The following is a 12,500-nucleotide window of genomic DNA, read 5'->3' on the forward strand; positions in this document are numbered from 1 at the left end:
CTTGTGATTTAGTTATGTTGTTCTTTTTTAATACATGATTTGACATCGGTAAGTCAAAGTAAAGCAACAAAAATAAATGTATGATTAGTCACTATTACAGATGTAATCTCTGGTACTTTTAGTGTCATGATTTAAACACACTGCTCACACAAGAAGCAAATCATAATTTTTTATTTTATTAAACACTCTCATTAAATTATGCAAGTCCATGAACTCCATCATCTGTGATCTTTCTGAAACATCATCTCATCAAACTCAACGAGTGATAAACATCCCTGCATAATTAATAATCCTCCCAGACGTGTGTGTGTGTGTGTGTGTAAACTATCTGATGTCCTTGAGTTTATTTCCAGAGGAATCACTCCAGCGCTGGCACTCGCCGGCGTCCCGAGAGCAACTGCAGTGTCTGACACAGAAACTACTCTGAGTGTTGATTAACCAGATAATAAAGCTGAAAATATGACACACAGTAAAAGTGCTTATGCATCAGAACATTAACAGTAAATCGAGTGCAAGAAAACAAATTGTGTTTATCAGTGTAGCGAAGTAGCGAGAGGTCCGGGGAATACAATCTGGAACAATATCAATCCCAGAGCCCATTACGAGAGATCCGTGGACACGGCGCATTACCTCAATGTTTGTTAATGTCGAGGGAGTGCGGAGTGCTTACCAGACCCCACCAGAGCGCATCAGCGTAGGTCTCAAACATCTCATTATCCTCCTTCTCCGCGAGGTACACCAGGAACGAGGCCAGGATCAGACACAAGAAGCCGATGTACCAGGCTGTGATCAGCTCCTGTTGAGGGCGCATACACGCACAGGATCAGCACATATCAAAATCAAGTGTGTTAGAAAAAAATGATGTGGACGTCGAAGTTTATTACAGCAATAGCAGTGATCAAAGGCGTCAGAATGAACCCAGAACATCCAAATCTTAAACCTTTTATCCTGTTCTTAATGTAAATGAAGCTGCTCTTGTTGCAACAGTGGTGGTCTGTATGATAATGAAGCTGTGACGCCTCGTTGTCTGAGAAGGTTCCACACCCAGTCCCATTCTACAATTGACGACCATTTGCTCAGGATGTGATCAACCCAAATGGTGAAGAAACAATATAACTTGACTTTCCTTCATCTCTATGATAATTAAGCCATTTTTGGGGATGAGCTCATTCTAAAATATATTTTGGAGTGGAATCTGGATCGAGGGTTAGTGTCATACTTGATGACATTAAAAGTCAACAGCGTATGAATGATGGTGCACTGAAGCGGCATGTAGTGTAGCTGCATAATATTAAAGGAGAACTCCGGTCAATTTTAACATTGAGCTCATTTTTTTGTACATTTGTAGTGCTGTCAATACAGAGAACAACGACAAAAATCGATGTTGCCTACACCGTGTTATCCTCTTTTTAAAATTTGCACCCTGTTGACTTCAATGGGGCAAGTTTTAAACCTGCTTTTAGCCTCTTAACATCCTTGATGTGTCATTACAAGTGCACAGGTCATGTGAGTGATTCCTTCAGAGTGAACACGAGTGAATCTGACTGCAGTAGATGTGAAAGATATGAATAAAAATGATGTTTATTTAGCCAGCGCTCATACCTGTATTTACATCCTGTTTTCGCGCGCATGATCATAGGTACTAAACCAATGCGCGTGAACTCGACAATCGATTACTATGGACTTCGACCGAAAACAGGATGTAAATACAGGTATGAGCGCTGGCTAAATAAACATCATTTTTATTCATATCTTTCACATCTACTGCAGTCAGATTCACCCGTGTTCACTCTGAAGGAATCACTCACATGACCTGTGCACTTGTAATGACACATCAAGGATGTTAAGAGGCTAAAAGCAGCTTTAAAACTTGCCCCATTGAAGTCAACAGGGTGCAAATTTTAAAAAGAGGATAACACGGTGAAGGCAACACCGATTTTTGTCGTTGTTCACTGTATTGACAGCACTCCAAATTTACAAAAAAATGAGCTCAATGTTAAAATTGACCGGAGTTCTCCTTTAACTGTGCTTAAAGAGCCCTTATTATGTATAATATTCATACCTGTCAACATTTGGATACCAAAATACGGGAGATCTGAACAAGGGGGGGGTGCTGGATGGCAGAGGCAGGCTAAATACACATTAATTGCGCAGATATTAACATAGATAAATACATAATCTCTGTATTACATACATAATACATTACATACATAGTCTCCAATGCCATCTCTCTCGTGTTCGTCCATCCTCGGGATGCTGCTGTTCTTCTTCGCGTGATTTTTTATCCCCCAAACTACTTCAGCGGAGCCTACACCAAACACTGATCCCTAAACCTGTCATTGTAACCTTAACCAATGAAATTAGGGCGGGATTTCTGCTTAACTGGTTTGCGCCCAGTGGGATTTCTTTTTTTTTTTTTTATAGAAAGATTAAAAATACGGGAGAAATACGGGAAAATATTTAAATGGGATGATAGCGGGATAGCAAGGTAAAATACGGGAGAATCCCGGGAAAAACGGGAGGGTTGACAGGTATGATAATATTATAGTATTTCTCACTAGTGTCCTATTATGCTATTTTAAAGGCTACTAATATTGTTTTGAGTCTCCTATGATAGGTTTACATGCATCCAAGATGCAAAAATCATGTCTTTTCTCACAGTGTCTGAAACGGTTCGTTTGAAGATTCAGTCTCTCTAAACCCCGCCTCTCTGAGAGCTGCTCTGCTCTGATTGGTCAGACGGCCCAGTCTGCTGTGATTGGACGACATGAACAACGTGAACCAAACTCTTCCAGGCCTCTGTCATTCGTAGCAGCCAACGAAAACCTTAGGGGCTGTTCACACGAAACCGTTTTTAGTTTTCAACTACAAACACATGCGTTTTGGCCATTCGTTTACACGAAAACGGCGTTTTGGGCGCCTGTAAACACAAACTTTTGAAAACGTGTTTCAAAGTGGAAGTTTTTGAAAACGGTCTCCGTGTAAACAACAAAAACACGAATCTCTGAAGACGATAACGTCATGCACATGCGTATTACGTGTTCAGTCTATAGCGTTTCATCGCCATCTACTGGCCTGGCAGCAGAACACAGCGCTTTTAGTCGAGTGAATGGGTTTCGTTTCGACAATGGTGTCGTCTGTACGCGGAAAACTCAAGGGAAAAACTTCTCCGTTTTAAGCAGATCATTGTCGTGTAAAAGTACCCTAATGCTACGTTCACACCAAACGCGAATATGCGTCTGGCGCGAGTGATTTCAATGTTAAGTCAATGGTAAGACGCGTTTACGCGTGTCTGGAGGTCTTGCGGCGCGAATGAGGCGTTTAGCGCGGCAGACGCGAATTCGCCTCATTCGCGCGTCTAGTTCGCGCGAATGACGCAAATTGAGCGTCTGGCGCGTTACGCGCGTTAATCGCGAATTGTGCTTTTTGTGCATTCACGCGTTTGACGCGAATTCGCGTCTGCCGCCCGAGTTGAAAAATTTGAACTTTGGCGTAAATTCGCGCCGCGTTAACCAATCAGGAGCCTGCTTGCTACTGTCACGTGGTGTGACAGTTTATAATGTTATTTTATGTTTGGCTTCAATAAATTATTTTGTAATATGACTAAAATGCACAACAAAGCAAATCTTTCACATAAAAACTCGATTTCAATATATGAGAGATACTCATTTTGTTTTGAATGCTATTTATTCCATATTTATTCTAGATTATATGAAACATTATTAATCTAATGTAAAGACAACAAACACAATTTAGTGTATAAAAACTAAAAAGTCACAGGGCAGGTTTCACTTTTGGAGGCTGGCTCCATTTATTATCAAAACAAAAATAAATGACAGATTAGGTGGGTGCGGGCGAGGGTGAAGCTCGTCAGGCAGTGACCACTCGAGACCGAGGCCTTACACGGCCTACGCTGTCCTCGTCAGCGTCCTCACCATTAGGTCCACCAAACCTAGCTCCTGGAGCAAATTGTGAAACTCCTGAAACCCTCCGGAGGGTCTGGTGGACCCGAGTACAGCGACGATGTCCCCTACGCAGCTGTTTCTGCTCTCCAGAGCATATACGAGCGGTGACTCTCTCGATTAATGCTAATGCTAATGCTCGATAAACATCTAAAAAAGATGGCCGCCAACGGGTTTCGAAACTTTCGCCTCCGGTTTTCGCCTCTGACGTAAATTTCGATTCAAACCTTTGTTTTTACGCGCGTCGATTTCGCTCTTGATGCACGAATGAACACAAAATGGTCACGCGTATAACTAGACGCGGCAGGCGCGAATTTAGACGCATATTCGCGTTTGGTGTGAACGCAGCATAAGACTGACATTATGCAAATTAGTTACAAATCTACGTATGTTCGTGCAGGAACTGAGACTGGAATTACTGGCGACTCGTTAAGAGACAATAACATTTATTTGCACTTCGAACTTTGAAATTTCGCAGACCTTTTACATTCACAAACAGTTTATGTTACATACATAAAAGATAATCATCAAAAAAGCACTTTAACAATAATAATCATGATGAGAAGACCCGCTATCATGATCAAAATCACAAGCGAACTCCTGAAACAAGCCAAAGTTTTTGCTCTGTCAGCATCAGCGTCTCTTCACTCCTTCAGCTGCACCTTCAGTGGATGCTGAGAAACGGGACACCACTTCAACACAGAGACTGCAACGTTACGCCACCGCCACTTATTTTAGACTGAAAAACGCACCGTAAGCGCATTAATCCACTTTCTTGCCCTTGAGAGAGACGTCTCCTGAGGCTGAACTCACGACAGCAACTCAATGAATGACAGGACACTTTAATCAGACTCTCCACTGCAGCTGATCCACTTCACTGCTTCATCTGGGCAGAAACTGACGGTCCAGAGAGAGAGGACTGGACTTCACTTCGTTAGTGGATGCCAGAATAACAATAAAAAAACATCAGTCTGTGAAGAGCTACACTTCAAAGAGATGATCAAACATGCACTTTGTATTTGTTCGACTTTGTCAGAAGTTTGGGGTCGGCAAGACTTCTGCTCACCAAGGCTGCATTTTTTTGGACAATACAGTAAAAATTATGAAATATTACAATTTAAAATGGCTGTTTTCTATGTAAATATACTGTAATATGTAATTTATTCCTGTGATCAAAGCTGAATTTTCAGCATCATTACTCCAGTCTTCAGAGTCACATGATCCTTCAGAAATCACTCTAATATGATGATTTGATGCTCAAGAAACATTTATGATTATTACCAATGTTGAAAACAGTTTCATATTTTTGTGGAAACCTTGATACAGTTTCTTTTTCAGGATACTTTGATGAATAGAACATTTATTTGAAATATAATTTTTTGTAACATTATAAATGTCATTTTTGATCAATGTAATGCGTCCGTGCGGAATAAAAGTATTAATTTATATAAAAAAAAATCGTACTGACTCCAAACTTGGTTTGCAATGAATATACAAAAAGAGGAAGTTTTATGTTTGAGAAAGAATTTCCTATCATCAAGTCTTAATTTTTCTCACAGTGCCACATGAATAACCTATTTTCCTCTTTCGTTTGATATTCCCGGCATGAATTATTAATCAAACTAATGCTGGTATCTCACAGACGGCTTTCCTTTCCTCATGTCACCCTGCTATCCATGCAACCCCTTTAAAACTCATTTATATTTCAGCATGTTTACTGGCAATGTGCAGTTTATATAAAGTGTGTGTTTGTTCAAGAAACTGTGCTTTTATCACCAACACAACAGCCGATGTTCCCGGTGTGAACATTAGTGAAACATTCCCTCTGGTGCTCTTTGGTCAATTTTTGAACGAAAAATTTTACGTTTTGTTTTTTGTAGAATTGATTACTTCATTGGAATGGTACGAAACTTGGTAAAGGTTTTGGCACTTGCTATGGGAACACAAAATAAAATCATGGACATGACTCGAACAGGTTAAATGGTCCTGTAAACAATAGTCACACTTGTGCTCCTCGCGGTCAGAAATTAGCGCATTGGAAATGAATGCGAGACGAATTTCCTCTAGTGGAAGCGTTTGGTACTGCAGCCAAACTAAATCTTTCTGAAAGCTCATTGTTTGAGATATCAAGCTCAAATTTGGAACACAACTTGTTTAGATTTATGGCTTTGATTTTCTTGCAGTTTTAGAGTAAAACGTGATTTTGAAAATATATATTTCATATAAAAATATGATTTTTGATGATGATGATATGATATGAAAATAGTATTTTTGTGCATTTTTCATAACAATTAACATAAATTCTGTTACTTTTTTTAAGTACACTTTTTCAAACTTTTTTCACTTCAGAAATAATTTGCCAAGTGTCGTCTTTGAAAAGAGATCAAACTGAAGTCTGTGCATTCAAGATTTACGAGATTTAGTTTAAGTTGGAAATAACATTTTCAGGTCCATGCTCAAAAAGTTAATAAATGGATTATAAATACACCGTAAATATAATTTAGTATAAAAAAATCCCATAAAAATACAAAATGTTAAAAAAACAACATTATCAAACTAAAATATAATACATTCATTTCATTGACAAAAAAAATAAAATTCTGTCACTTTTGACCGACACCGAAGAGCACCAGAGGGTTGAAACATTACTGCGCAGGTCATGCATTAGCTCAAATACTGAGTTCAAACACATTCACCTCTGACCCAGTTTTTCTCTAACTTGTCACAGTATGATTAAAAGACATATTGCATGATGAAATTCAAAGCTCTGCACATCTTGTTACTGTCAGTTCTCAGTCTGTGGCCATGAGCCCTGCACTTACGGTACAGTGTCTTTCCAAGTGTTATCGATCGCAAACCTCCATCTGACACTTCATCAGGACACATCTCACTTTGGCCTTTTCCTCCTCTCCTCAAAACAGCCACACACAGCCAAAAGACAACCTCTCAAATACACTTGAACAATGAGCAGGACATCTTGGGCTTGACAAATGACACATGACAGAACGACTGCTGAAAAAGCCTCGCAACCAGAAAACCTCTTAAAATCATATCTGGTCTATTTGCCATTTTTCTGGAGGGCAATTGAAATGGGATTGAAAAATATGTGATTACTTTGCAGTTTAGAAATTGGGTTTGTGTAATGCTGATTCATGCTTCGGCTGCATTGTTTGAGGGCTTCAAAAGACCTCAAAACATCTGTTTAAAAAGTCAAATAAAAATGCATTTCCATAATGTGACATTTTTTTGGCACATGAAGCTTAAAAAAGGATGTGTTTTGAATTTAGATGAATGATTACAGTATTTCTCTGGAATAACATGCACTGATGAATCTATGATCAGGAACACGAATTAAGCAAGTTAATACAGTCAATGTTGATGGCATGATATTCTGAGATACTGAGAATCATTGGTAAAAACCAATAGACATTTACTGCCATACAGTATATATCTCTTCTCAAAGCACTGATATGCACTGCATTTACTTCTAATAATTGGTGCAAAATAAAACCAGATGCATGATTTAAGATAAAAGAGCTTAAAAATTGCTTTCTCGACAGCCAACAGACTTTTATCGTCCTATATCTCTTCTGAAAGCCCCATAATGAAGATTTCAAACAGAAAGTATTTCAACAAGGAGAATGACTGTGAGAATGAGCATCTTGGAAGAGGCACAAAATCACGTGTCTGGTCCCTGAACAGTTTTTCCATGTTTATTTACCTTGCTGTGAGCGTAGACGACAGATCCCAAGAGTTTCCAGGTTCCTCCGCGGCGATCCATGCGGATCATCCGCAGAATCTGAAGGAACCGGAGACTCCTGATGGCGGAGGTGGCGAACACATTCCCCTGCGTTCCAGCGGCCAGAACCGAGATGGAGGCGATCAGAACCATGATGTCTGAGAAACACACACACACACACACACACACACACACACACACACACACACACACACACACACACACACACACGTGATCAAGCTGAATATAGATAGATTACCTTTACTGTCATTCTAAACATGTATAATGAAATTAGGAAGTGCTTCCCTTAGTGTTGGATTATACAACAACACAAAACAACGTTACATACAACACAAATATTAAACATATAATACAAAAATAATCAATTGTAATCAGTTTTTGTAATTCAGAAAGTCAAACTAACACTGTGAGCCTGTGATGTGTGTGTGTGCAGCAGAGAGGGACCAGTGCATATTAGAGTTCATGATGGTTATGGCTCTGGGGAAGAAACTGTCCTTGAATCTTTTTGTTCTCGTTTTCACGGACCTGTAGCGCCGGCCGGATGGCAGCAGGTCAAACCATTTAAACCCGGGGTTTGAGGAGTCCGTTAAAATGTTTTTAACCCTACTGAGGCATCAAGAGTCGTACATGTCCTTCAATATACAAGCATAGGAAACATTTAAGCTACACTGTGTAGGATTTACTCCCATCTAGCGGTGAAATTGTTTATGACTACCAACTGAATATTACTTTCTAGCCCCTCCCATCCCGAGGGCGTTTTAACTCCTACGGTGGCCGTATTATTTCAGATCTGCCGGCAGTCGTGAGTAATCTCCCCCTCGCATTCGTCACGGTGCCACTGAGTGTAAAAACGCGAAAGGCGAAGCTTGAATTTCCAGGTATGTCCTTCTTTGTCTAATGTACTTTCAAGATGGAGGCCCAACATGGCTTCCGCCATTCGAGTGACTCGCTCGTATGTATTCTAAATGGCAGATTCTACGCTTACGAGAATACTTGATTAGTTGGTAGAAGTAATTACACATTAATGAGCACATATCATTTTGAAAGAACAAAGTGTTTTTTGCTAAGAATCAACTTAAAAAATGACACAGTGTAGCTTCAATGTGACAATGTTTGTAAATGTTCATGCATTTTGGCAAGTTGTACGCAGGCCACACACTTTAACTCTTTATCTCTGAATACTCGCTTCTGATTGGTTGGAAGGTGTGCAATAAATATGTTTAATGCAAAATCAGTTTAATTAGAGTTCTATATTAATGCACTGTTTTCATTTAAGCGCGCACACACACACACACACACACACACACACACACACACACACACACACACGTCACTCGCAAACAGGGACATTCAGAAGCATGTCATCAACGCTGCCCGCAACTTTTATTAATAAATTAGCTTCGCTACTGAATCGCTACATTATACTTCTTAGCAACGCTGGTTTTGAAGTAATTAAACTCACAGACACACGTAAAACACATCATCTCTCTCTCTCTCTCTCTCTCTCTCTCTCTCTCTCGATAATTAATTCAAATAAGTGAATCATAAATACAGTATTTAAAAAAAAATATTATTACAATGTAAATCAGCTGTTTTCTATGTAAATATACAGTAAAGTGTAATTTATTCCTGTGATCAAAGCATCGTTACTCCAGTCTTCAGTGGCACATGATCCTTCAGAAACAATTCCAGACATTTTGGGGTATTTATCTCATTCATGTACAGTAGATACGAGCTGTGCTTGTATGACTATAAAATACACAAAGAAATACTATTAAATACACTTTTTTTTTTTTTTTTTTTTTTTACAGAAAAGTGGTGTCATAGGAGTGACTTTGAAAAAATGCTAGTAAATTTCACAAATTTTTTTCAAAGAAACAGCATGGAATTAAACATGAATTTTTTCGACTTTAGATTTACTCACCGATAACGCAAAAAGGTTTCCGTGCGAATTTGAGTCTTCCCCTCCATCCTCTGTAGCGACAGCAACATCCAGCAGACCAGATCCTCACGATATACTCCACTCCGAAAACCACGATGGTTACGATTTCCTACACACACACACACACACACACACACACACACACACACACACACACACACACACACACACACACACACACACACACACACACAGTTAGCATGACACTGAGATCAGTCTACATGTTGAATCATCATCAGTGTGATATTATATACCAGGATGTAAAGCGCGTCTTCTGAGCTCTTCTCATATTCTCTGATAGTGGAGAACACAGACAAAACCAGACAGGAGAAAACCAGCAGAAACCTGAAACGACAAGAGAAAACCAGTTCACCTGATGTGCATTTGTGTCTGCTTCGTGACAGATGAGACCAGATGCATGCATGAATAAAGTAAACAGAACTGATGTGATGAGCATTATGAATGTCTTTATCTAAAGCTTACACCTTTAGAGATCGAGTGTACATGTGTGACCTGTCCTTCAGAGGCCACATTAAAGGGATGGTTCGGAGTAAAATCAACCTAGGGTCCTTTGCACCATGACCTCGAGCCAAACACCCCCCCAGAAGCCTTTTTCCCTTGGTTGAACATTATTAAAGTTAGAGCTTATTTAGAGATATCAGCCGGATGGCTCAGTGCAGGCGCTAATGGATCCAAGGCTGAATCGGGTAAATTACTGCACTAATAATGTCCAGAATGGCACCAAACTTCTACAGTAGTACAAATAGGTTCTGTACTCATAAAACGAGGCATTGGAAAGTTTGTAAGTACATCAGGAGTTTATTTAAATAACACTTGCCTGACGGCTAATGCTACCGCTAACCCGGACGTCGACGTCACTTCAGTGGTTTGGGAAAAGCACGTAAAAGTCCTGGCAGTTTATCCAAAAATTTGTATTATTATTTTTTTTTTGAAGTGTTGACAACTTAGTGTTAACTAATAATTGTTGCAAACTGGTACTACCAACAAAATATTAGTGCATTCCTGGAACTGGGCGTTGTTATACTACATCTCTTTCTGTCAGGACTTTTACGTGCTTTTCCCAAACCACTGAAGTGACGTCGACGTCCGGGTTAGCGGTAGCATTAGCCGTCAGGCAAGTGTTATTTAAATAAACTCCTGGGGCCGTATTCACAAAGCATTTTATCTTACCACTAGGAGTACTCCTAAATCGCACTAGGAGTTTTGTCTTAAAAGTTATTCACAACGCCTTTCAGATCTACTCTTAGTAAAGAAAAATGACAACTCCTAAACTAAGAGTGAGTCTTCGTTGCTATGGATGACGTCATTACTCATGCACGAGCTTGACTGAAGTGACCACCTTGATTGGCTGATGATTGTAACGCGGGAATGATTCCAAACTCCTCCCCTACGATGATGAGTGACAGGTGACAGGTCTGAGAATGCGTGCGCTACACAAGTAGTGCGAAGGACGGAAGATGATGAATAACTGAATAAATAGCCTAAATGAATAAAGAGTAAGGCAAAACAAATAGCCTAGTAGCCTAATGAAACATATGGATTGATGCAATATCTTTGCAACATTATTGAATTAATCTGTCACTATATGCCTCTGCGTTTGCAAAGAGAAGAACATTTTAATTTGATTCACAATGAAACGTTACAAATAGTTTACATGCAATGAGTAGCCTAGTTTTGGTTGTTGTTGGTGGCGTTATTGCATCCCTAGTTATGCCTACAGTGCAGAATTGTTCCCTCGCGATTGGAAGCTCCTGTAGCGCCGCATACGCATTTCAACACATCTCAACGTGAAATGCCACAGAAAGCGGTTTGTGAAGGTCTTAGTGAGTTAGGAGTCCTCTCGACTTCTTTTAAGCTGTCCCAGGCTTAGGTGCTACTTTTAGGGCTAAAATGCTTCGTGAATTAATTACTCTTAGTCAAAAAAATTAGGAGTCCTAAAGTTACGAGTGACACGCCCATTATTTTTAGGAGTTGCTCCTAAATTCGCCAGTTAGGAGCTACTTTTAGCCTTAAAATTCTTTGTGAATACGGCCCCTGATGTACTTACTTACAAACTTTCCAATGCCTCGTTTTAGGAGTACAGAACCTATGTGTACTACTGTAGACGTTTGGTGCCATTCTGGACATTATTAGTGGGGTAATTTACGAGATACAACCTTGGATCCATTAGCGTCTGCACTAAGACATCCGGCTGATATCTCTAAATAAGCTCTAACTTTAATAATGTTCGACCAAGGGGAAAAAAAGGTGTGTGTTTGGCTCGAAGTCATGGTGCAAAGGACCCTAGGTTGATTTTACTCCGAACCATCCCTTTAAAGGGTGATTGCATTGCTGACACTATTTTTCTCACCATCTGCGGTTCCTCTACAAACTCAGTAAGAATCCAGCGGGAAGCTGGACAATAACAGCGCTAAAGCCACTTATGAGTTACAGCGGGATATCAGCTACTGTAACACACGCTAGATGTACATGTGTGTATTGACAGAAACATTATAACATCAGAACACACTGACCTCAGGCATTAAGTTTGACTACCTAATTCCTTTTAGTAAGTCATAAATGTTACATTTTGGTAGTTTTTTTACTCAAAACCTGGGATGAAATCTATATCAGATTCCGTTTGTTTTTACAGTGAAGGCAAGTACTAAAGTAAATAAAACTAATAAATAACAATAAAAAGTAATAAAACCTAATAAAATGAATAAAATTACTAAAATTTAAAGTTGAAACAGTAAATATGAAAGTCCCCCTGTGGTGAAAATCCAGCTTTTAATGTTGTTTATGTGTCTATGTGGTGTTTTTAATGTGCTTTAAG

General features: G+C 39.5%; 2 protein-coding genes across 3 annotated transcripts in view; one reads left to right on the forward strand and one right to left on the reverse strand.

Annotated features, from left to right (window-relative positions):
* kif5ab (kinesin family member 5A, b) overlaps positions 1 to 12,500 on the forward strand; it is a 581,587-nt gene that overhangs the window by 222,295 nt on the left and 346,792 nt on the right. The window lies entirely within an intron of this gene.
* kcnq2b (potassium voltage-gated channel, KQT-like subfamily, member 2b) overlaps positions 1 to 12,500 on the reverse strand; it is a 58,167-nt gene that overhangs the window by 27,170 nt on the left and 18,497 nt on the right. For both annotated transcript variants that reach the window (XM_079883530.1, XM_079883529.1), the window contains exons 2-5: positions 9,919 to 10,009; positions 9,647 to 9,773; positions 7,684 to 7,859; positions 671 to 796 (exon numbers count right to left, since the gene is read on the reverse strand). In XM_079883530.1, coding sequence (XP_079739656.1) covers positions 671 to 796; positions 7,684 to 7,859; positions 9,647 to 9,773; positions 9,919 to 10,009 — 520 coding nt within the window. The remainder of the gene's footprint in view (positions 1 to 670; positions 797 to 7,683; positions 7,860 to 9,646; positions 9,774 to 9,918; positions 10,010 to 12,500) is intronic.

The sequence above is a fragment of the Squalius cephalus genome (assembly GCF_949319135.1).
Source record: "Squalius cephalus genome assembly, chromosome: 10".
Lineage (NCBI taxonomy): Eukaryota > Metazoa > Chordata > Actinopteri > Cypriniformes > Leuciscidae > Squalius > Squalius cephalus.